The 25448-nt window shown below is 41.9% G+C and overlaps 1 protein-coding gene across 3 annotated transcripts in view; it reads left to right on the top strand.

The window, feature by feature from the left end:
• TSPAN4 (tetraspanin 4) overlaps positions 1 to 25240 on the top strand; it is a 1044908-nt gene extending 1019668 nt beyond the window's left edge. For all 3 annotated transcript variants that reach the window (XM_030201255.1, XM_030201256.1, XM_030201253.1), the window contains 3 exons: positions 11261 to 11392; positions 17004 to 17087; positions 23965 to 25240. In XM_030201255.1, coding sequence (XP_030057115.1) covers positions 11261 to 11392; positions 17004 to 17087; positions 23965 to 24033 — 285 coding nt within the window. In that variant the 3' untranslated portion in view covers positions 24034 to 25240. The remainder of the gene's footprint in view (positions 1 to 11260; positions 11393 to 17003; positions 17088 to 23964) is intronic.
• The last annotated feature ends 208 nt before the right edge of the window (positions 25241 to 25448 follow it).

Here is a 25448-nt window from a genome sequence, read left to right as displayed (position 1 = left end):
TGTTTTGTAGGTTTACAATTTTTTCATCGAAATACTTAGCAAGTTTATCTGCAGATGGGATGTCTGTATTTGATGTAGTGACCAGGTTGGTGTCTAGGAGTTTGTCCACAAGTTGGTATAATTTCTTCATGTCTTTGTAATTTGTCCCTATTTTAGTTTTATAGTATGATCTTTTGGTCTGTCTTATAGTGTATACCAAATACTAAGTGTAAATAAGAATGTCCTTCTTTTCAAGTGAAGACGCACACACAAAAAAAAACAGGGACATTTCAGCAAAAGAATTATTGTGACCAATACCGAAATCAAGCTGAAAGTTTATAATTATATCTGACAGCAAAATATTCAAACTATTAAAACTACAAATAAGGAGGGGGAGGATTACTACTACTACTATTTAGCATTTCTATAGTGCTACAAGGCGTACGCAGCGCTGCACAAACATAGAAGAAAGACAGTCCCTGCTCAAAGAGCTCACAATCTAATAGACAAAAAAAAAAATAAAGTAAGCAAATCAAATCAATTAATGTGAACGGGAAGGAAGAGAGGAGGGTAGGTGGAGGCGAGTGGTTACAAGTGGTTATGAGTCAAAAGCAATGTTAAAGAGGTGGGCTTTCAGTCTAGATTTAAAGGTGGCCAAGGATGGGGCAAGACGTAGGGGCTCAGGAAGTTTATTCCAGGCGTAGGGTGCAGCGAGACAGAAGGCGCGAAGTCTGGAGTTGGCAGTAGTGGAGAAGGGAACAGATAAGAAGGATTTATCCATGGAGCGGAGTGCACGGGAAGGGGTGTAGGGAAGGACGAGTGTGGAGAGATACTGGGGAGCAGCAGAGTGAGTACATTTATAGGTTAGTAGAAGAAGTTTGAACAGGATGCGAAAACGGATAGGGAGCCAGTGAAGGGTCTTGAGGAGAGGGGTAGTATGAGTACAGCAACCCTGGCGGAAGACGAGACGGGCAGCAGAGTTTTGAACCGACTGGAGGGGGGGGGGGAAGGATCCAAGACGACCACACAGCAAGGATGCCAGTAGATTCACTCTTGCCTTACCTTAGCTTTTTCACATTGTTTGGGGGCCGCGAGGCTCTTTGATGCTGAAAAGGAGAGGGAAGCAGTTTCTGCCCAGCCGCAGCAAGATTCCTCTTTGGCTCGGCAGACAGCGATCACCAGCTTCATGATGCCATCATCTAGGGGCGTTCTGGCTGACCCATTGGTGAAGGAAACGTCGGGCCTTAGAAGTGAGGTTTCACTCAGCCCCACTAGACTGGCAACTCCTCCGCAACTGCAAAACCCTTTGGAGTCAGGCTCACACCAGCCTACAGAACTCAAGTTGCCTGATACAGTCAGTGGCATGCCGCCTCCTCAGGAAGTACTGGTGGTGGGAACAACGCTGAGTGAAGGGAGTTGAGTCCCTCAGCAAACCAGAAGTTTGGTAGAGGGAGAAGAGAGTATATCATCTATCCCTCCCCTGAGACCCTCTGAGGTGACCCTTCACACCATCTAGAGAGCACTGGACTCCACTTACAAAGTTTGTGCAGGAATTTCTCCTCCAGTTCAGCAGTACACACAAAGGATTGCCAAATGTGAAGAGGCGCTGAAGATCCAGACAGATACATTGAATGTATTAGACTCTAATGTTCAGAAGTCTTAGAATCTTCAGACAACTTTGGTTCAAGATAAACTTATGTTACAGCAAAAAATAGAAAATTTAGATAACTTTACCAGGCAATTAAATTTACAACTTATGAATTTTCAAAAAATTGTGACTGCTACACCTAAAGATTTATTTTATAGATTCCTGAAAGAAAAGTTTAAGTACTATGATTCTCGCCTTCCACCACTGCATAAAATTTATTATTTACCAGTTTCTAAACCTGTTAGCAATTCCTTGGTTGAAGTGTCTTCTGACTAATCTTTTGGAAAGTTCGGTTGAGGAAGTTGTTTCTAGATCTACAGTGCTTGTGACCTTTGTGTTCCAGCAGAATAAAGATGTGCTTTTACACCTCTTTTTTAGGTCCTCTGAAGTTCTTTTTTTAATGGAAAAATTTCTATCTTTCCAGTCATTTCTAAGTGGACTCAAGCTAGAAGTAAGTTCCTGTCTCTAAAGGGGCTAAATTTCAATTAAGATACTCGTGTAAATGTTTGATCTATCTCGATCAACATTCTTATGTTTTTTATGATCCCTCGGAACTTCAATTTTTCCTTGAAGTTAGAGGAGTAACAGAGTTGTGATGGTTGTGTAGAGCTTCTCCTCTTAAAGCTCGGTCATTAATATGGATAGTGTCCACTGTGTATCTTATTGTATAATTTTGAGTTGTAGTATTCCTTCTAAAATGTGAAATTATGATTTCTTCCCCAATGTGGTCTGACAGATTGTTTCAGTTTATTATATTCTTTTGGATTTTTGAATTTGTTTTGATTTATTTACTGAATCTCTGTATCTATTTGAAATTTGTTTAAATAAATAAGAAGACCTCAAAAGTCTGCTGTGACACCTTATTCATAGCATTGTGTCCTTAAAATTTTTAATAATCAATGTGCACAAAAAAACATATGTTCAAACCATCAACTTATTTTCATCTTAGCATATACAAAAAAGCAGGCAGTTAGCTTGAATACAAAGGTCCCGACAGGGATCTCCATTTCACTTATATCAGGACCGTTCAGGTCTTTATCTGTTGTCATTTACTATGTTACTATGAACTAAGTGTGATGCCCATAAAAGACTGTAAATCAGCAGACCACCATCTATATTTTAAATCTTGGCATTTTTCCTGCTTAAAGATGGTGTCTTCCACTATCCTAAAAATATCCACTAGCAAGCCTTTGTAAACAGGGCCCCAACATACATAATTTAAAAAACAGAATACAAATTCACCAAAACACAATAAAAAAAACTAGTATAGCACAAAAAAAGAGCAAAACATGTCCACTAGCTGCCTCCCAGATATTCTCCCTGTGCCAAAAACTTAATTTTATTTTTTAGCATGTGGATAGTGCGTGCATATGGCAAAATTACTATGGGATGCCTTAGTGTGCCTGCAGTATGCCATTTTTTGCTGCAGTAAACATGTGTTGGTGCTTACCGGTCTTGACTTCAGGAAAGTTTTAAGCTGACAGGTCAAAAAAGTGTCATCTTAGAGAAATCAGGAAATATAGGAAATTTTTTAATGAATTTGAAATAACTTTTTCACACTAGTTTGATTGGCTAAAGGGCAGAAGCTACAAGTAGTGTAGCCTTAGATGAAATACACTTTCTACTTTCTAGCAGAGACATCTTTTGCACTACCTATAGAAGCAACTTTTCCTCCTGCTATAATATAAATGCTCGAGTAATAGAGTGTAGACTCTTGAACCACCTGAAGTACTTCTCAGATATACTGGCCGATATTCAAAAGTATTTAACCAACCAGGAACGGTACCTGGCCGGTTAAATACCCTCAAGCCGGCTATCCACCGATATTCAGCAGGTGATAACTGGCTATCTCCCTCTGAATATCCCGGTGAGTGGCTATGTTGCATTACATAGCTGGTTACTGTTGACTTTCAGTGGCTGACTGGTTAAGTTTTGTGGCCAGACAGATCTGCTATTTACACGGGTCTGTCTTTGGCCGCTAGTACCTAGCTGGTCAGCCGATAAATATTGGCTTAACCAGCTATGTTTGCAGTGACAACCCCCCCCCCCCCCCTGAAATTCAATGCTGGTGGCCAGATATGGCCTCGGCATTGAATTTCTGGGTTCACCAGTGACAGAGGGAGTTAGCCGTTCTAACTCCCCCACTGTCTCAGTATTGGGGCCATAATGTATTTAATGTCTCAGTATTGGGGCCTTGGGAAAGTTAATAATGTGTAAATTAAGACACAGAATATAGTTCAAGAGAATCCAGTTTATGATGTAACCTGTCTCTAATAAGTGCAGCTTTATATTCCTGAAGTTCATCCACTAAGACCTCCTGAGCTTAGATTTGCAAGTATAGAGTTTCTGAACTGCCCCATACTTGATCCATACAAATAGGCAGAATTTTGCAAACCTGCTATAGTATCCAACAAATTCTATTACTACCACCATTGGCTTCAGCAACCACAGAATATCACAGTATGGAATTGAGCCAGGCTTACCAAAAACACTAATGGGCAATTCTGTAAACTGGCACCTAGAGGTAAGTGCCACTTATACATGTCAAAAGTACCATTAATTGACAGGTGCCTATAAGGTAGTGCCTAAGTACCATAGTGCCTAAATGCAAGGGGGGGTTGTACATGTGGGCAGAGCACGGGCTGGTCATGGACATGTCTCCCAGTTACACGCATACCCCCAAATTCTAAAAATGGTGCTTAAAGTTGGGCATTCAAATGTGTGCCAAGTTATAGGATAAGGTCAGTTACGCATTTAACATAATTAGCTAACTGGCATTAAATTGGCAAATAATAGGAGATAATACCAATAATCAGTGTTAACAATCACTAATTGGCAGTTTTACGCATAACTGATATACACCTCTATTCTGTGAACAGAGCACTTCTCTTGTGCAAAACTCCAAAGGGGGTGTGATCAACGGAGGTTTCACATTTAGGCATGGAGTTAAAGAATACTTCCATTTCTGTGCCCAGCTGACAGTAGTTAGATGCAAGTGTTTACACCAGCTTTGGCATGCGTAGATGCTTGCGCATAAAGTTAGGTGCAAAGATAGCTTAAGTGGAACTGTCTTTATAGAATTTGCACACAGCATCATCCCAACGCCTACCTTTGGGCACCGTTTATTGAATCTAGCCCATAGTTTATAGAATACTATAAATTATGCACATCACTTGGCACACTTACATGCACCAACTTACAACTGCCATTGACAAGGGCAGGCCAATACCGAGATGATAGTGGAATTCTTGGCACCAAGATGCCCTTATGGAATTAACACTAACTGCTTGGCGATGGAGCACCTAAACTGAGGAGGTCAAGGACATTTTTGGGGTTTTTTTTGTTACATTTGTACCCCGCGCTTTCCCACTCATGGCAGGCTCAATGCGGCAGGCAATGGAGGGTTAAGTGACTTGCCCAGAGTCACAAGGAGTTTTGTGTTGTCTCCCATGACATCAAAGAGGGGGCACTCCCAAATAAAACAAAACATTCCTCTAAATGACATGGGAAATGACACAAAACAAAAATTTTCTGGGTGCCCTTCTCTACTGGTTAAATAACTACATTTTCAGATGTTTACAAAATACATTGTAATCTTCCTCAAATTTTTAAATGTGGCAAGTCATTCCACAATGAGAAACTTTACCTATATATCTGCCTACTTAAAAATAAAAAAAGAAGCAGCAGCAGCAGCTATAAGCTTCATAGGATACATAACCACTGAATTGAAATGGCTAGAAAGTTTAAGACGTTTACCTCTTAGTGGGAAATTACTAAGCTTCAGTAAAATCTCACATTTTACCACAATTTAGTTTATCATAGGGGACATAGCTGAAGGGTTAGATGGAAAAGTATATCTTTTTTGCAGATTTGCAACTAAGTGGACAACCTGTAGGGAATAGAAAACATGAGAAGAGATCTACAAATGTTAGAAGAATTGTCTAATGTTTGGCAGTTAAAATATAATGTGAAGAAGTGCAGAGTGATGTACCCAGGGAGTAAAAATCCAAAGGAGCTATATGTGCTAGAGCAGTGTTCCCCAAGTCCGGTCCTGGAGTACCCCTTGCCAGTCAGGTTTTCAGGATAGCCACACTGAATATGCATGAAAGAGATTTGCATATAATGGAGGCAATGTATGCAAATCAACTTCATGCATATTTATTGCGGATATCCTGAAAACTGGACTGGCAGGGGGTACTCCAGGACTGGACTTAGGAAACACTGTGCTAGAGGTGAGAAGCTGATATGCACAGATCAGGAGAAGGACCTTGGGGTGATAGTGTCTGAGGCAGCCGCATACCAAGGGCGGGGTGGTGGGGATGGTCTGCCCCAGGTGCGCGCTGCAGGAGGGTGCAGCTGCGCGGCTGTCGGCTCCGCCAGTTCCCTGCTCCCTCTGCTGTTACTTCCTGTTGCAGGACAGAGGCAGCAAGGAACTAGCAGAACCAGCAGCCATGTGGCTGCTCGCAGCACCCCAGCAGGTAAGAAGAATGCGCTGGGGGGGCAACGCTGCACCTGGGGGGGTGCACAGCAGCGAACTTCCCCGGGTGGCAACTGACCAAGGAACACCACTGGTCTGAGTATCTCAAGGCTATGAAACAATGTGACAAGGTGGAGGCCATAGCCATAAGGATGCTGGGCTGCATAGGAAGAGGAATCCAATGTACAAGTCATTGGTGAGGCTCCACTTGGAATATTGTGTTCAGTTCTGGAGGCCATACCTTGCTAACGACATAAGAAGATTTGAAGCGGTCCAGAGGAAAGTGATCAAAATGATATCAGGATTGCACCAAGAGATGTATGAGAAGACACAAGAAGACCTGAATATGTACGTCCCTAGAGGAAAGAAGGGATGGAGGAAATATGATACAGACATTTAAATACTTGAATGGTATCAACCTACAAACAAATTTGAGGTTGCGGAATGGTACACTTGTAAGACTAATGTTTTGAAATACATTTTTATGGAGAGGGTGGTGGATGCTTGGAATGCCCTCCTGGGTGGGGGTGGTGGAGACAAAAAACAGTGATGGAATTCAAAAATGCATGGGATAGAGACAAAGGATCCCTTAACAGAAAGAGGATAAAATCAAAACAGAACTTAGCACATCAACAGCTATAAATTCATTTATGATGAGCAGGAGTGGTGCTTTGACTGGAACTCCAACAGTAGGGAAGTGAGGCCAATGCTGGATGGACTGTAGGGCTATTTTCCTGCTATCTCATCTTTGCTGGTCTGAGGCCTGTCCAAGCCTGAACCATCCTTGTGCTGGATTCTACAGCTTGTGGCCTGAATACATCACAAACCAGCTTTCTACAAAGGATAATTACTTTTTGGCACAGCTATGCTGCTGATTTATCAAGGACAGAAGTCTATGTGCACTGGCTGTCCATCTTGTCTCCTAGGAGCATGCGGAGGAGTGAAATTCTCAGGAGCAGTGTCTCCGGTAAGAACTGTGAGCAATGGAGGGGAGCTTGCTATAATGAGGCTCATGTCTGATAAGTTATTTTAGCTGGATGAACACAAGCTGTCTTTGGCATGACCGTGGGTTATCTGCTGAACAGAGATACACGGTTGGTGATTGGTCCCTATGTCACTTGACCACGAACAGAGCCAATGTTGGACCGAAGGAAAAGTAAGCAGATCAGAGGAAGAAGAAAAGAAGATTTGCCTGGTGTATACATCTCTCTCAGAGGAGATAGAGAGACTGACCTTTGGTCTGACCACTAGTGAACTGTGATTCCTTGTGCTGAGAGCTGACAAGGTCAAGTTCAGCTGCAGCTCTGTGGTTTTCCCAAAAGACTGTGTAATGTGTACATAACAGAGACCTAGGATTTTATTCCTGGACTGGGATAGACTTGCATGTACTCTGCTGGAGTCTAAAATAGAGACCTGCACGGGGATGGGGGACAGAAGCAGTTCCTGCGGGATTCCTGTGGGGATGGAAACATGGAAGCACTTCGATGGCAACTCCAGCAGTTGGAACATAAGGATAGGGCTGGATAGACTTCTATGGTCTATGTCCAAGAAACACCAAAGAAAGACCATAATCAAGTATACAATATCACATTCTTTGATTTAATCATGAATTGATAATGAGTGTGACTGTTGGGCAGACTGGATGGACCGTTCAGGTCTTTATTTGCCATCACTTACTATTACTATTAATCCTCTCTGCTCCCGGGCTGATATGCAGACCTCAGCTCTGACACAGGCATGAGCTGATATCACCTGACCTATTGGTGCATGCATGTGGCGGCCTCTCAGCACACAGTGCCAGTGAATCAGAGACAATCTTACATGTGCCCACCAGAGTGTTCCAAGTTCCAACGTCCGTTCCTTCCTTGCCTGCAGTGCTATGGCTCAAATCAAGAGGGAGACAAGAGAGCTGACCGGAACTTTCTTTTATGTACCATTAAATTCTTGCATGGATGGGTAAGATTCCAGCAGGGATGGGTAAGATTTCTGTCCCCTTGCAACTCTCTAGTCTAAAAGGAGGAATCCAATTCATCACCGGAAGTCTGAAACCTATGACCCAGGGTGAGAGAAATGATTATTCTTCTTATAGTTCAGGGGTTAGCTAGTCTGTGGTGATTGCCTGTCCCTGATTGGTTATAACAGGACTTGTGGTTTTCAGCCTTAAATTGCTGTTAAGAGTGTTATCTTCTCAGGATATATTGTAGGTGTAATTTCTCATAATCTTCTTAGGATATTAGTGGTGTAATAAATATATATAGATATATAAAATCAGAATATTTATAGTACCAGTATATTTTTGTAACTTGCTCTGCATTTTGCCTTATTGTTATTTTTATATGTCTATAATAAATAATATATTTCCATTTTTGGCTTTATTCCTTTCATTGGTGCAGCCTGTCAGCAGAGCCTAAGGGCCAATTAGGTACTTTCATATCCCTTAGCAAATGAGTCCAGAATAATTGCTATTTTGTGATTATCTGATACAGAAGTACCTACAGGACTTCTACAGTCCATGTCCTGTATATGGCAAGACAGATCAGGATGGGCTGGATTGGGTTTCAACAGCAACTCTAGTAGTTGGAAAGTAGGACCCCCAGTTCAGGGCAAACTGTTTTACAGTTTGAGCTGTGAAAATGGCAAGGACTCATCAGGAGCAAGTATGCATATTTTATACCACATTCATATCTTATGAGTGCAGGTCTTGTATATCTCAGTTGGGGAGAGGAAGACATTGTAAAGTGGAACTTAGCAAGTAAAATATTGGAATAATACTATTGGATGTTGGTTCAATATCAGTTTGATAATGACTGTGACTGTTGGCAGAAGTGTAGCCAGATTGTGATGCCATGGGGAGCAGAGAACAGACTGCGTAGGTGCTGCCTGAAAAATAGGTGCTGGCAGACGTCTGTTTGGGGAAGCGGTCATTCTCCTGGTGCCCCAGCTAACTATGCCTCTGTTGGGCAGACTGGATGGCGCATGCATGTCTTTATCTGCTGTAATTTACTATTAGACTCATTTTCAAAGCACTTAGCCTCCCAAAGTTCCATAGAAACCTATGGAACTTAGCCTCCGAAAGTGCTTTGAAAATATGCCTATATGTTAACCCATGGTAATGCAGCACCACAAGTTAGTGATTTCCGCCCCCCCCCCCCCCCCCCCCCATGTTAAAGGAATAATGTAATTTGCTATCAACCTTGTGTTATTCTGCTGCACAGGAGCATGTCTTAAAGGGGCTTGTGTGGTTCAAATACAGTCACCATCAGCGATAATTTGAGATAGACCTGGGGGAACTATTGGGTTGAGGGGCCTCAGGAGGAGATCTACAGTGGGGGTGGGGAGAATGATGAGCATTTGAAGTCTGTTTTTTGGGGGGGATCTGGGAACTACGGGCAGTGATTGTATTTTTGACTATGCCAACCCTTTAAAGGCTTCTGGATAGGGAAAATAATGTCAGCTTTAAGATGACGACATTTTTCTGGAAATAACATGGCTTGCAGAGTTCAACACAAGCTGTGTATTCAATTTACATAATAATAAGATGCTGAGCATTTGCATACTTTGCATCTCATTATTATGTAGCCTGCCGTATTTTTAACTTGCATTTATGGTAAAATATCGTACAATTTTGCCATTTTATATATGTCAAGAGGCACATATTCTGGGGCCTATATTCAGCGCGAGATATCCAGTTATCACCATTGAATATTAGCACTTAGCAGCTAGCCGATAACCAGCTATGTCATGCAACATAGCCAGTTATCTGCAAATATTCAACCTTGGCTGGCTAACATTAGCGGGCAAATTGGACCGCATAAATAGCAGTCCTATCTTTGCCCGCTATTAACTTAACTGCCAGCACTAAATATTCACATAGCCGGTTAAGTTACAGCCAGCCAAAAATACCTGAAATATTCAATGCCAGTCACTGGAAATGGCCTGGAATTGAATATCCGGGGTCAGCACTGCTGCTGACAACTAACCGCACTGCCACTGGCTGAATATCGAGGGGCATGTGTCATTCCCTTAGCTACCCTCTTTAGTGTTCTATGCCTGTTATCCTGCATATCTGAAACACCCCTTAAGAATATTAAATATTTCTTACTATGAGTACTGTGTATTCTTATGTTGCAGAATACAAAAGGGAATTTTGCTTAGGTTTCCTATTTTTCCACTTAAAAGTAAATATTTTCCCTTCTTATCCATTTATTTCTGTTTCAAACAGTAAAATAATTCATGACTCATTTCCAAGAACAAAATGAGAATATTAGAGCACAAATTGATTGTATGCAGCAGTTGAATTGGAAATAAGATATTAAGCTGTATTGAGATAGGAAAACTTAAGGCTGCTATACTCATAGTTTGCAAATTTCTACGAGAAGAAATAGCGATATTGCATCCATCAATGATAAATGAGTACACTGGAGTCAACTTTTCAAAACAATTGGGGGTACTAAACTCAACACATATTACCACTTACTAGACACACAACTAAGGAGTTTATTTAATATTGTGGGGACGGGGGCCCAAAAAACCATTGTACCTACAGAACTGGCACCTATAAATGAGGGGGGAGGGGGCCCAGAGGATTAATAGCAGCAAATCTAGTCAAGTTAATTGCAGCTTTTCCAAGCAGATGATCATGCATCCCTTTCTTAACTGTGCTAACAAGACGGAAGTAAAATCAAGTGCAACATAAATGGAGTATGATATATGAACAAAAAAATTATATATCAGTTTGAATGCAGTCTACAAATAGCATAAACATAAATATTAAATAAAGTCGCTGATAGTGCAGATCCTTGACGAACACTGGTAGATAGCATCTACCAAGATGAGCAAATATTTCTTGCCCAAATTTGTTGTAACCCTTCAGAAAAACACTTCATCAGAAATACCAATTTCTACAAGCTGATTGATTAAAATGCTGTGATGTAACAGGTCAAAAGTAGCAGTGATGTCAAGCTTCAAAACCGCTCCAAAATCACCATGTACGTGTGTATGCAATTTGCACATGTAAATGCTGTTATTTCTGTGTCTGGAGGCTTCTGAAATAAAATGAATATGGAAATATGAATCTCCTTTTTTCTTTTGTTTGCATTTTATTTTTGCATTTGTTTTCAGACTTATGAGGCTGGCCCTCTGCTTTATCTTTTCAGTTCAGATGCTGTGGGGTCGCAAATTACACAGACTGGTTTGAAGTTTATAATGCCACCCGGGTACCAGATTCTTGCTGCCTGGAATTCAGTGAAAACTGTGGACTCCATTCCCCAGGAACATGGTGGAAGGATGTAAGTAGCTACCACATTCAAAGGCTAGATTTGCTTTCACGTTGTAATGTCACAGGCTTGTAGCTGTCAATGATTTGGGGGGCGAAGAGAGTCCGTAGCTGGCAGTTGTCTACACTTCAGATCTGGGAGCAGCTGTAAAATATAGCAGTTCACACTAATAAAACTGAGGGAAGTTCTAACAGAGAGAAAGCAGGAGTCATCCTCCAAGCATATACATTACAAAGATTACGTGAGCACAGGTCAGACCTGTTCCCCACCTCTTTCCTCTTCTTTACAATCTTCCTTTTCCTATCTTTCCTTCCTACAGAAGCTCGTCTTCCTTCTCTGCCCCCTCCCCCACTGTTACCAGGACACAACCATTTACCCTCCCAATCTTTCTCTTCCTCACCTCTCTTCCCCAACCTGAGCAGGAGCAGCTGGTTCACCAACAGCTTGTCCAGCATATTAAAAACAGTAATGTCCTTCACCAGTATCAATCTGGATTTCACCCTTATCACAGCCCTACATTTCTGTTGGCCCTACATGGTCTCATTAGCACTTCCCTTGACCAGCACAACTCTGTGATTCTTGTTTCTTATGACCTGTCATTCAGGGGCGTAGCCACGGGTGGGCCCAGTTTAGGTCCAGGCCCACCCAGCAGTGGAGGCAGCGGAGCGGAGGGAGCAGGCTGCGCTCCGATCCTGCCTCCATCTCTCTGACGGCAGCGCTTCCCGATCGCAGGATCTACCTCCTCCCTCTGCAGAGGAGACGCTTCCGGGTTAGACGCAGGAGGCAGCATGTTTGAATCGCTACCGCTGCTGAGACAGAGGGATGAGGTAGATCCTGCGATCGTGGCGGTGGTAGGCAGCGTCTGCGGAGCAAAGATGAAGTAAAGAGAGCCTTTTTACCATATTTACTCGTGGAGCTGCCTTTGTTTCCAGCTTCTAAAGCTTAGTCTTTTTCTTAAGAACTAGTGACCTCTAATGGAACCTTAGCAGCACTACATGTATAGTAAGAAAAACGGCTATGCTCCAGAAGAGAGAGAGAACAGTAGGTAGTTAGGGAAAGAAGTAGAGAGGGGACAAGCAAAAGAGACAAAGAGGACAGAGGCCAAGAAAGTGAGAGAGGAGGGGGAAAGAGAGAGCCAGGGTGGGCAGAGAAAAAGCAAGGGGGAGAGAGGAGAAGGGAAGGTAGGAGAGTGTGCGTGTGCGCGCAACCGCTTGACTGGGAAGTGCTGCTGTCAGAGGGTGGGCAGATGGAATGGGAAGGAAGGGGCAAGCCCCTATTTGGTGAAGATTTGGACAAGTAGGTAAAAGATCTTGGGGAGGTCAAACAGCAGACGCTGCCGGGATTAAAGGGCAGGCAAGCGTCCATTGTCTGCCCTCTCTGAACTTTGCTCAGTTATCTGCTGGTGATTAAGACGCTCCTAGTAAGACCAGCTGGTGGTCTGGTGATTAACAGTTTCCATTTTGTCCAGGCATGAGAGTTTGCTCTGCCCCTACTCCTTAGTAATTCCCTTATCCTCTTGTTTGTCCTATTTGTCTGTCCTAATTAGATTGTAAGTTATGGAAGGATGGGGGTGAAGGAGAATCACTGGAAATGGATGGGAGTGGGAGGGCAGGGCAGGGGAGAGAGGAGAGTCACTGGGTATGGATGGATGGAGGGGGGGGCAGGGGAGAGGAGGGTTGCTGGACATAGATGGATGGAGGGAAGGGCAGGAGAGAGGAGGGTTGCTAGACATGGATGGAGCAGAGGGAAGGGAGAGAGAAGAAATGCTGGACATGGATGGAGGGGATGGAAGAGTGAGGAAGGAGATGAGATGAGGGAAAAGGAAAGAGAGGAGAAAACTGCACATGGATGAAGAAAGTAGGCAGAAGCTGGATCCACTGGACAGTTGGTCTGCGGAGGACCCAGCTTTTACTTACGGATATAGAGCAAGAAATGAAGAAGAAAGGTGGAAAGTAAAGAAGTAAATGGAAAGGAAGCCTTGGAAACGGAGTAAAGAGGACAGATAGCAGCAGAATCAGATACTGGGCTAGCATGATCAGAAAAACAAAGACACCAGACAGCAAAGGTAGAAAAAAAATCATTTTATTTTCATTATAGTGTTTGGAATATGTCCACTTTGAGAATCAGGTGCTCAACATTAAAAGTTTATATTTATTTACTTATTTATGGCATTTTATCCCACATTAAACATGAATTAGATTGGAACCTGGGATCATATAATGTTTTTTTTCCTGGAGAGAGTAATGCATTGCCTCCCCCTCCCTCCCAGGCTCTCTCCCCAGCTATAGCCAGCTCTCCAATTTTGAGGGGAGGTACACAGGTGGACAGGGGGGGGAGCGCAGAGGTGGACCGGGGAAAGAGCCTGTTGTTAAACATTTACCAGCACACCACTGTCTAGTGCCCACCCATCCAACCTGTTGGCCCACCCAAAAATTGACTTCTGGCTACGCCACTGCTGTCATCTGCCTTCTATCTGGTTGATCACTCACGTCTTCTCTGCTTTCTTCACTCCACTGGTATTACCGACTCTGTTCTCTCCTGGTTTTCCAGTTATCTTGACAGACACACCTACCAGCTCTGTTTTCACCAGTCTTCCATTCCATCCCTCCCTCTTCTCTCTGGTATATCTCAAGGTTCCATCCTCTCTCCGTCCCTCTTTAATATTTTCTGGCCCCGCTTCTGATGGTCTGCACACCGTTCTGTTACGTGGATGTATCCAAATTGTCTGTAAGATTCCTGATGCTTCTGCTCTCTTAATGCTTTCCTATCCCAAGTCTCTAGCTGGCTCAAGTCTAACCTTCTCTTCTTGAACTTCTACAAGTGCAAGGCTACCCTCTTTCCATCTTCCTGGCATATCTCACTTCCTTCTCAATTGCTGGATGGTCACCCTCTCCCATTCCTTGACTCTTAGGATTCTCTGTGTAATCTTCGATTCCTTCCTTATGTTGAAACCATAGATTAACACTGTTCTCCATGCTGCTTTCTTTGCCCTTCTGCATGTTTGTTCAGTCCACCACATTCTTTCGGCTTTCTACGCCCTGTCATCCTGGGACTGGTCATTTCCCACCTCGATTATTGCAGCTCTCTCTATGCTGTTCTCCCCCTCCATAAAGCATCTAAAACTTGTCCAATCAACTGCCGTCAAACTCCTGCACAATGCAAACCGATTTGTCCGTTTCATTCCACTCCTCTATGCAGAACATCCATCTCCTCACGCATTAAATTCAAAATCCTTCTGCTAGTATACAAATCCAGATTCCCAACTGTTGCTGCCTATCTAAACAACCTTCTCATTCTCTACTTCTCCCTCCACTGTCTGTGTTCAGCCAACAATAACCTCCATGGACTACCACCTCCCTCCTGTATTCAGCTGTCCTGCACTCGTGACTCTGCCTTCAGCTACCTAGGTCCCAAACCTTTAAACGACCTACCATTACATATCAGAAACCAGACATCTCTCTCAAACTTCAAGCAAGTCCTAAAAACCCATCTCTTCTCTACCACCTTCCCTAGCCCCGCATAGTATTTTGTACTCTGTAAACCACTTTTACGCCTATGTTCAGGCCCTAGTGGGATATCAAGTTTGTGGAAATAAATAATGGCACATCTTCTACTGCTGCAGGGCCAGTTTCATAGTATAATCCAGAGCGTCCTAAACTCTGGGTTGTGAATTCAAACAGGGTCATGAAACCTGCCTTTCAGGGTCATGACCTGGGCGGGTGCTCATTATCCTATGCCACCCAGGGGTTGCGTGTTTTCTGCAGCTACATGAAATAGTCACTGCTGAAGAAAAATTGGTGAATTCTGGTATAAGCCATGTCATTGTGAAGCTCATACTACAAAAATACCCCCCCCCCCCCCCCCCACCCCAGCAGCAGGAGATGATGCACTAATCAGCCCAACAGGCAATGCCAGTGGCAACTGGGGCATCCTTCATCTCATGGTACTTCAACTAACTTCCCAGTTCAAGTGCTGGCACTGGAAGGCAATTTCTGTCTTTTTGATAAGCCGCTATCTGAGTGTCAACATCTAAGTTAATATATCTAACTCAGAGAGGCAGGATGTTTTTGGCAAAGTGTCACAGGTACTAGCTGTTTTGCAAACATTTGAAAACTCCAGAATTTATTTACTTACAGTTTTTGATATACTGTCATTCTTGTCTGACAGACCAAGCAAAATGGTTTACAAACATTCAGGTCAAAAAATATAAACAAGTAATCCAACTACTGATGTTTAAAATTTAGCAATGCAATAATAAAACATGTTAATACCAAAATAATGATAAACAATCACAAACAAGTGAGTCTAGTTGTAGTCATTGCACCAACGGAAATTAAGGATTTGGAAAGACTAGGGGGAAAATAAGTTTTCAGCCCTTTTAAAAATGAATATAACTTTGTTTACAATCAAAGGTGGTTTGGAATAGAATTTCACAGTGCAGCGGGAGCAAAGAAAAAAGCTGAATTATGGGTCGAGTCCAATCTAGCTTGGGAGACGGGAGGAATTACCAACTGGTTTTGGTTCAAAGAACTTAAAGTACAGGAAGTATGATGGGGGTTAATAGATTGGATAGGAGTTGAGGCTGTCCTAAAGAAGGTATTTTAAATATGAGAACCAAGAGTTTAAATTTCCACCGGTAGTCACATGGAAGCCAAAGAGCTTCCCGCAAAAAAGGAAAGATCCCATCAAATCATTTTGCATCTTTTATTATTCTATAGCTAAGTTTTGGATTGATTGGAGTCTTTTTATGCTGTAAATAGAGAATTAACATAATCAATTCTCCTAAGCACAAGTGTATGCACTAATTTAAGTATTGAAGGAGTATCTACATAGGACTTATTGCTCTTATGAGATATAATGGATCAAAACAACTCTTGGAGATTGAAGCAAGATTTTGATCAAAAGACAAATGGAAATCTAGTGTTACCCCTCACATTTTTAAAGAGGAGCAGATGGTTAAAGAATAGCCTGCCAAATCTGGAGCTACTTCTGAAGTAGTCAGGAATCTACTGATCCAAATGGCCTTTGACTTTGTTGGATTTAGTTTTAGTTGGTGATCAACTAGCCACCTCGCAATTTCATCAAGTCCTATGTTAAAATGAAGATAAATCAATCTTATCTGGATCTACAAATGTAAGAAAAAGATTTCAACCTCTGGTCACTTTTCACAGCTCTTTTCAATCTTCACTCCTCTTCTGTCACAAATAAAAAAAAAAAAGTGAGACAAATTCCTAATGTCTTTCAGCAAAAGGTTAGGATATGTAGAGAAGTCACGTTTCAGCCATCTTTCTCATGGACAGGCATTCAGAGCAATACTCATATCGGATGAAATAAAACTGGGCAAGCTTGAAAAGGTTTAATTAAAAATGTGCTCATTTCAATATTTGGAGATAGCAAATTGCAAGTTTTATGTGATGAGTCAGCAGATCAGGAGGTTGCTCTAGCATTGTCGTGGATGTTTTGTAAGTAGAAGTATGCCAGCATGTTGCAGTTTGGCATTGTAACAATTCTGTTATATGATACAGTATTACTGTTCCAGTCTCATCTTGCATTTCTTGCCACATCATTCAGCTTTTCCCTTTCTGGTTCAGTCTCTAATGGTTTGATTTCTCCCTTTTCCCAGCCATGCTATGACAGAGTAAAAGCATGGCTCCATGACAACTTGCTGGCAGTGGGAATCTTTGGACTCTGCACCGCTTTGGTTCAGGTACTGACTTGAATTCTTTGGTGTATGGGTGCCTTGCTCTTGAATGCATGCAGACCACGCTGATGGACAGTGTTTTTCTTTTTTAGCAAAAAAGGTGCCAGTATTGACATGTAAGGCCATCTTTAAAGGTTTGTGTTTGGGGGGGGGGGGGGGGGTGGACAACTGAAGAACCCTCTCACCACAATAGCCATGTCCAACAATCGGACACAAAGTCTGTGAAAAGGTGGCATTGCAATTATACCACTCCATAGAACATACTTCTTGTGGGGGAAAAGAGAAGAAATTGAATCACTACAAATTCCTCCACAGAAATTACATGCTTGCAAAATACCTCACCTTGGTCACAGCTACAGATTAGGGATCGAGCTTTTTCAAATAAAGAATAAATGAGTACATATTACACATAAAAAGGGAGAGACAGAAAGCTGAAATAGAAAACTTCAGGAAGCCATATTACACATAAAAAGGGAGAGACAGAAAGCTGAAATAGAAAACTTCAGGAAGCCAGACTCTGCATGCTGTGCAATACTAGAGACATAGAAACAGAAATGCATTTCCTCCTGTACAGTGCAAAGACAAAAACAGAGGTGCTGCACTCTCAGATTTCCAATCTGACATATTCAGATCACTAAGCCACAACTTCTGCTTTTATTATTGCACATTTTACAGTTTCTTATGTGCAGTTGCACCATGCACCTCCATATTCTCCAGCTGGCCTGCAGACACAGCTTCTCCTGAGAGTTGCACTCTGTGGTTATGGACTTGGGGGGGGGGGGGTATGGAGCCATGCTTTTTTATTGATAATTGGTGACCCTGGCTTAGTTTTATCGGACAATGGGAAAGGTGCTGGTACTCAATAACCCCAAGTACGCCCTGGATAAAAGTCCTGCTGACGGGGAAAGGAGTAACTTTATGCATTTCATATATTAGCCTCCAGATTCTATATAGTGAGACTTAAATTGTGCATGCAACTCCGGTTGTACTCTAGATTTGCGTGTGCAATTTAATTAGATAAGCTAATCAGTGCCGGTAATTGCCAATTCACAAGCAATTATTGATGCTACTTGGCATTAATTAGAATTTACACACCCAACTGTCTAAGCGTATTCTGTAACATGATATGCATAAATTCTAAGGTGCATAGCTGAAAAGGGGTGTGTGGAATGGGTGGGTCATGGGCATTTCTAAAATCTATGCACGTTGTCCTCACCTCATTTAAGCACTGGCATTTACACCAAGTTTTACTCGGCATACCTGCCCACAACTAAATTTAGTTGTGTGGACGGGCGCTAGGCGTTTTCTATAAACCGTGCTGAAATTTAGGCATATTCTGTAAAGTACGTCTTAATTTAGGTGTACTTTATAGAATACACCTAGGCGTATTTGTTTTGGTACCGATTTTTTCGGCATAATATATAGAATCTAGCCCTAGATGTGTTTGGAAAATTATAAATTCTGTTTACAGTGATATCTGCAGAGTGAGTACAATGGAAGCTTAATCATTTTTTTTCACCAAGTACTAAAACTTTGTGAAAAGGGTATTTAATGCAGTGGCGTAGCTACAGGTGGGCTTGGTGGACACAGGCCCACCCATTTTTAGCTCAGGTGCACCCAGCAGCAGCACCACCATATTCCCCTCTCTCTCTCCTCCTCCTCTGGTAGCTCAGTATCTGCCCTCGTCTCTGAACCCCCTCCATGTAGACCTCAGAGGCAGGTGCAGTGATTCATTTTTGCTGCCTGCGCCAGCCTGGCAGGCTTCCTCTGCCTCCTTAAGCGAGGGTGGCATGTGGCAGAGGGAAGCCTGCTGGGCCACCGCAGGTAGTGAATGGCCACCTGTGAAGTACATCGGGGGGGGGGGGGGCAGAGAGAGAGATATTGGATGTTGGGGGGAGGAAGGTAAATAAAAACTATTTTATATACCTATGAGGGAAGGGGTGTTGAAGGGACCATCCAAGTTAACTCTGAGCCCACCCAAACTGCTAGGTCTGGCTATGACACTGATTTAATGTAGATGCATTAACAGGGAATCTGAAGGAAATACACATTCATGCCACAGCAAGACCATTTCTAAAGTAGGCCCACATGCAGGACTTCTCAGGTGAAAGATGATAAATTATGATGTCATTTCAGAAGGGTTAGTGGCATTTTCATGTGTAAAAAGATGGTTTACATGTATAACTGGACCTACAAAACGTGAGTAACAATTTTAGAAAAGTTGCTTCTTAAACACATATGCGCAGATTGCTACTTGTAAATGTGGGTTCCATTGCGTGCCCTTGGTGTGGTATGGGTAGAATGTAAATGTACTTCCCGTTTTACAAGGAGAATACAAGTATATTTCAAGAGTGTCACTGCTGGCATTTGCTCCTCCTCTGAATCATGTATAAGAAGTGAGTGAGGAGGTAATTGTGCTTATCTCTCTGGCCTTTAAAACTCCCTAAAAAAGAGCTAAAAAAGTTTGGGGTTTAGAACTTGGTTCCTGCCAGCCATGGTAGATTGTGTGGGTTACATGTTTTGAAATAAATAGTAGAGGAGTGTGGTAGCCGTGTTAGTCCACTCTTAAGGTTATCAATAGAAATCAAACAAAATAAAACATGGAAAAGAAAATAAGATGATACCTTTTTTATTGGACATAACTTAATACATTTCTTGATTAGCTTTCGAAGGTTGCTCTTCTTCCTCAGATCGGAAATAAGCAAATGTGCTAGCTGACAGTGTATATAGGTGAAAACATTCAAGCATTACTATGACAGTCTGACAGGGTGGGTAGGAAGTATGCATGGGGACATCAAAGCATATCATTGATATTCTAACAGGATGGGTGTGGGTAGGTGAGGGGAGGGTGATCAACAGAGACATACAGCTTTATGGTTTATAATGGGCTAGGAACCCCAGATCCTTGTTAAGTCCTTTCTGTTGGGTGTTAAAATATTCAATCATTCTGACTTCAAAGGTTTTACGTTCTTGTATGGTTTTAAAGTTACCTTTCAGGATTCTCACTGTGAAGTCACTGGTAGAGTGTCCTGGTCCTGTAAAATGTTGACCAACAGGCGTGGGAACCCTGCTGGCACCAGTATTGTTCATATGATGTCTATGTAAATTGAATCTTGTCTTAAGCATCTGGTCTGTTTCTCCAATATAGCATCCTTCGTTACATTTTTTACACTGAATGATATATACCATATTGGAAGATGAGCAAGTGAAAGATCCCTTTATGTTGAATATCTTTCCTTTGTGGATGACTTTGGGGTCCTGTGAAATATTTTGGCATAGTTTGCAACTGGATAAATTACACGGAAGTGTGCCCTTCTGTTCCTTTTCAGTCTGTGATGGAAGTTTACTTCTGATTAGCTTGTGTTTTAAATTGGGTGGCTGTCGGAAGGCCAGTACTGGTGGGGATGGGAATATCTCTTTCAGTAGTTCATCCTCCTGGAGTATAGGTTGTAGATCTCTTATGATTTTCCTCAGTTTTTCCAGCTCTGGATTGTATGTCACTACAAGCGGGATTCTGTCTGTGGATTTTTTCTTTTTGTACTGTAGCAGATTCTCCCTGGGTGTTTTGAGGGAGGAGGCAATATTCTTAGAGATTATTTTGGGGTTGTAGCCTTTCTGTTTGAAGGATTCAGTCAGGCTTTTAAGGTGTCTGTCTCTGTCCCCTGGGTCAGAGCAGATACGGTGGTATCTTGTGGCTTGGCTGTAAATGATGGATCTTTTTGTATGTGAAGGATGGAAGCTGGAGTTGTGGAGGTAGCTGCATCTGTCTGTGTGTTTCTTGTATATAGATGTTTGAATACAGCCATCACTGATTGAGACCGTGGTGTCCAAAAAATTGACTTTTTCTGGGGAGTATAGTCAATTTTGAATCTGATTGTAGGATGGTATGTATTGAAGGCAGAATAAAATTGTTTCAGAGTTTCTTCACCCTCCGTCCAAATCATAAAAATGTCATCGATGTACCGGTAGAATTTTAGAGGTTTGGTCTGGTGTGTATTCAGAAATGTCTCTTCCAGCTCAGCCATAAAAAGGTTGGCATATTGGGGTGCTGTCCTGGTGCCCATCGCAGTGCCCATTATTTGCAGATAGATATCATTGTTAAAGTGGAAGTAGTTGTGAGTTAAAATGAATTTGATTAATTTTGTAATAGTTTCTGGTGAGTATTGATGGTCCAGTGTGGATTTTTTTAGGAGTCTTCCACATGCAGCTATGCCATCCGCATGTGGAATGTTGCTGTATAGTGATTCTACATCCATCGTGACCAGAAGGGTGTTAGGTGGTAGTTGCTTGATATTTTTCAATTTATTCAGAAAGTCTGTGGTGTCTTGTATGAAGCTGTTAGTTTTGTGTACGAGAGGTTTCAGAATTCCCTCTATGAATCCAGATATTTCTTCCGTGAGTGTGCCAATACCTGATATGATTGGTCTGCCAAGGTAAAACCTTTGAAGTCAGAATGATTGAATATTTTAACACCCAACAGAAAGGACTTAACAAGGATCTGGGGTTCCTAGCCCATTATAAACCATAAAGCTGTATTTCTCTGTTGATCACCCCACCCCTCACCTATCCACACCCATCCTGTTAGAATATCAATGATATGCTTTGATGTCCCCATGCATACTTCCTACCCACCCCCCTCCTCCCACCCTGTCAGACTGGCATAGTAATGCTTGAATGTTTTCACTTATATACACTGTCAGCTAGCACATTTGCTTATTTCCGATCTGAGGAAGAAGGGCTACCTTCGAAAGCTAATCAAGAAATGTATTAAGTTATGTCCAATAAAAAAGGTATCATCTTATTTTCTTTTCCATGTTTTATTTTGTTTGACATAAATAGTGAAACCACACTTGTTTTGGACAGGTTGGTTTGTAAAATGGATGTTCCCGCTGAATGTGCTGCACAGTGCACTTCTACTCCTGACATCCTTACACATATTTTACAGAAAACTCCTTGTTCAGTGAGTCTTTTGTGAAATAAATTCCCAGGAAAGACATCCCTTTTCTGACTTAGATGTAGTATGTGTGTCACCCCTCTCAACTTTTAAATCCCTAATCAGGATCTGTAATTACATATACAAAAAGAACCTCAAACCACCTCATGGATACCCATCGCTAATTTAGCTAGGTTTGCCATTCAAAAGAGGAGTAAAGTACTATCACTGGTTCAAGTGGGGAGGAGTGGAGAAAAAAAGCCAACCGAAAAAACTCAAATATATTTGAGAAAACCGGATGGTCTAAAAACTCCTCACCCCTCCACTTATCAAAAAAAGTTGAGAAGGGTATGCCTCCCCTATTAAATACACCCCCACTAATTATCCTTCACAGCCACCTGGACTGCCTGCTATTGTGTTTCGAACCTGAAATGGTTACACAGCCACCTGGACTTTCACTCCCTGCATACCCTTCTCAACTTTTTTTGATAAGTGGAGGGGTGAGGAGTTTTTAGACCATCCGGTTTTCTCAAATATATTTGAGTTTTTTCGGTTGGCTTTTTTTCTCCACTCCTCCCCACTTGAACCAGTGATAGTACTTTACTCCTCTTTTGAATGGCAAACCTAGCTAAATTAGCGATGGGTGTCCATGAGGTGGTTTGAGGTTCTTTTTGTATATGTAATTAAAGATCCTGATTAGGGATTTAAAAGTTGAGAGGGGTGACACACCTATTTTGATTTGAGTTTTCCAAACCATTTTTTGTTTATAGAATTTAAATTATACGGGTTTTGGAGTTTCCCAGTATTTATATATTAGATGTAGTATGTAAAATCTGCCTTTATCAGTTAGATGGCTGAAAGGAATGTAACACTGAACTATTCTGGACATCTCAGAAAAGCAACAACAACAAAAAAAAAAACTAAGATCCTTGTGAATGAAAGACGAACTCTCACATATCTCTTATTATGCAGCCTGAAGAAGGTGCTTGTAGAACTCTTAACAGTTGCGCTATGGAAAAAGAAGATAGTTCCCTTGATCTCATGGCAAACTGGTAGTCTCTTATGCCTTCCTCAATTTAGAGCAAAGAAAATAGTCCAACTTTCCTGAGCCCAGTAGAGGTTCATGTGACAAGAAAACGACCCATCTCCCTGACCTGCAGGGCTGAATCCAATGAAAAATTCTGCCAGCTTTTCACAGGTTTAGTTTTTCACTTGCTCTCTTTTGATTGCAAGGCAAATCCTTAAATGTGAGATACTGATTCAAAGAATTTCAGACACAAGTGGGAAAAAATAGAAGCTTTTGATTAGATAATGGATTTATATCCTTGAAATAAAGAGCAGTAACAAATCCCTCCTGTACTTATCCCTCATGCATCCTGTTTAAAAAAAAAAAAAGGGGGGGGGGAGACAATCAAAATGGCAACATTCAGAATGTGATTAGCTGGCTTATAGCTCTCTAATTATAAGTCTGACCCTGTCTGCAAGCTTTACTGTGCAATCAATCCAGCTCAATCAGAGCAGGAGGCGTATTTGGGAGTCTGAGCATTAAACTGAAAGCTGCTGCATCATAATGTCGGCATGAGAGATGAATTAGAAACCTCATGGGTTGAAATGGAAAACTGCACTCTTTGGCAGACAGCCACAGAAACACAACTGTAAGAAAGTGGAAAGGGCCATTACCACCAGCCCCAAGATTTCTTACGATAACGAATTAAGAGCTGCTGTTAGGTCATTAATTTTCCTTTTATCATTTAAAATAGCACATAAGGACTTCTTTAATTCCTGTTTTTCCCCTCCATTTCAAATTTAGAGACTGGGGAGAAGTAGAAAATGCTTACGTCCTCTAGGTGATTGCTTCTTTGTTTAACTGAGTATACTGCACACAATCTTTCTCCCTGCAGGACTGACAGTGTGGGCCAGGTCACAGTGATTTCTTGTCTGTTTCCACAGATTCTGGGGCTGTCATTTGCAATGACCATGTACTGCCAGGTGGTGAAAGCAGATACATATTATGCCTAAGAGGTGCAAGGCTGTTCGACCCTCTGCTCTCCAAGAAGGACATGGGCGGCTCTTCTTCAGGCTACTTCATCTGATTTATTTTCTCCCCTTTTATAGACCATATATGATGCTTAAACTGACATCCCATACAAGTTTAACTGACAGTGGAAAAAAAATAAAAAAAAGAAAAAGGGACAAAAGAGATTTATATACAGAGAGGCTACAGGAGGAAAGAAAAAAATTATTCTCTTTAGAAAAGTTGACACCACCACCGCTAAGAAAGGTCTTAATTGAGGTTCCCGAGAAAGTGACAGACCAATGTGAAGAGCAAAAGTATAGCCAACAGTAGAGAAATGCAGAGATCTGTGTCACACTGAGCGGAGACCTCATTCAATCCAATCCTCTGGTCAATGGAAAGGAACAGACGAGGCAGTGGGTGCAAATGTTTTTTGGGAATAGGGCAAGGACATGGTAATTGTGTAGGTTGCATTACTGAATGTCTTATTAATTTGGGTGTACAGGATGCAGAACCCCACAGCATGACAGAGATGCAAGTTGTCACACTGTTAACAGGCTCTTTTCTTGTTTATTTTGGGGGTGGTTAATGTGCTGCTTTAAAATAAACCAAACACCTGATGCAACAGGAGAAGGTGTCCTCAGCTGCTGCCCAAGACCTGTGGTATAGCAACAAATTCTACCCTCTTTCTTTTATAACACAACTGTGGTAAACACAGCCCTGGTTCTTTTGTTAGCCCAGGTACTTTCCCTGGAGTAACCTTTTGTTAATAGCGGAATGAAAATTTGGGAATGAACAAAAGAGAAAGTTTATTTTAACACGTTTGCATCTGCAGTCATGATTTTAGCATTGGGAACTTCAGAGCACATGCCTCTAGCTTCCAAAAGGTTGCCATTTTTTGAGGGCAGACACACCTCACCCTATACATTCAGAAAAGAGTTAAGGGAGATGTCAGATTAGGGTCATTGGCACACATGCTGAACAGACCTATTTGCACTGATCACTACTTGTAATTAATGTAATAAAAAAAAATGGCAATGTGGAACCAGATGGACATTGAAACATTGTAAGCACGTCCCTCATCCTTAATACTTGCACTCCATTGTGGACACTGAGTTTGATTTAAAGTTTGGAATAAACAGACAGCACAGGTCATTTCTTCCCATCATTTCAACTACTTTTTTGGTTCCAGAGCAATTTTTCACTTTGATCCAATGGTCTGGTGGGGGGGGGGGGGGGGGGGGGTGAAATGCTAGGAACATAGCCAGAAGTTGCAGGTTCATTCCCTCACTAGGGATGTACACTGTTTGTTCTGTTTCATTTTGCCAAATTTTCTGATTTTTGTTTAGTTTAAGAAGGGTTTTGTTTTAGGATTCTTTTAATTATGATAATTCTGCTTAACACGTGCTATTTTACGTAG

This window comes from Microcaecilia unicolor, chromosome 4 (assembly GCF_901765095.1).
Source record: "Microcaecilia unicolor chromosome 4, aMicUni1.1, whole genome shotgun sequence".
Classification (NCBI taxonomy): Eukaryota; Metazoa; Chordata; class Amphibia; order Gymnophiona; family Siphonopidae; genus Microcaecilia; species Microcaecilia unicolor.
Note: the sequence above shows the minus strand (reverse complement) of the source record. Positions and strands in the feature narration are given on the sequence as shown.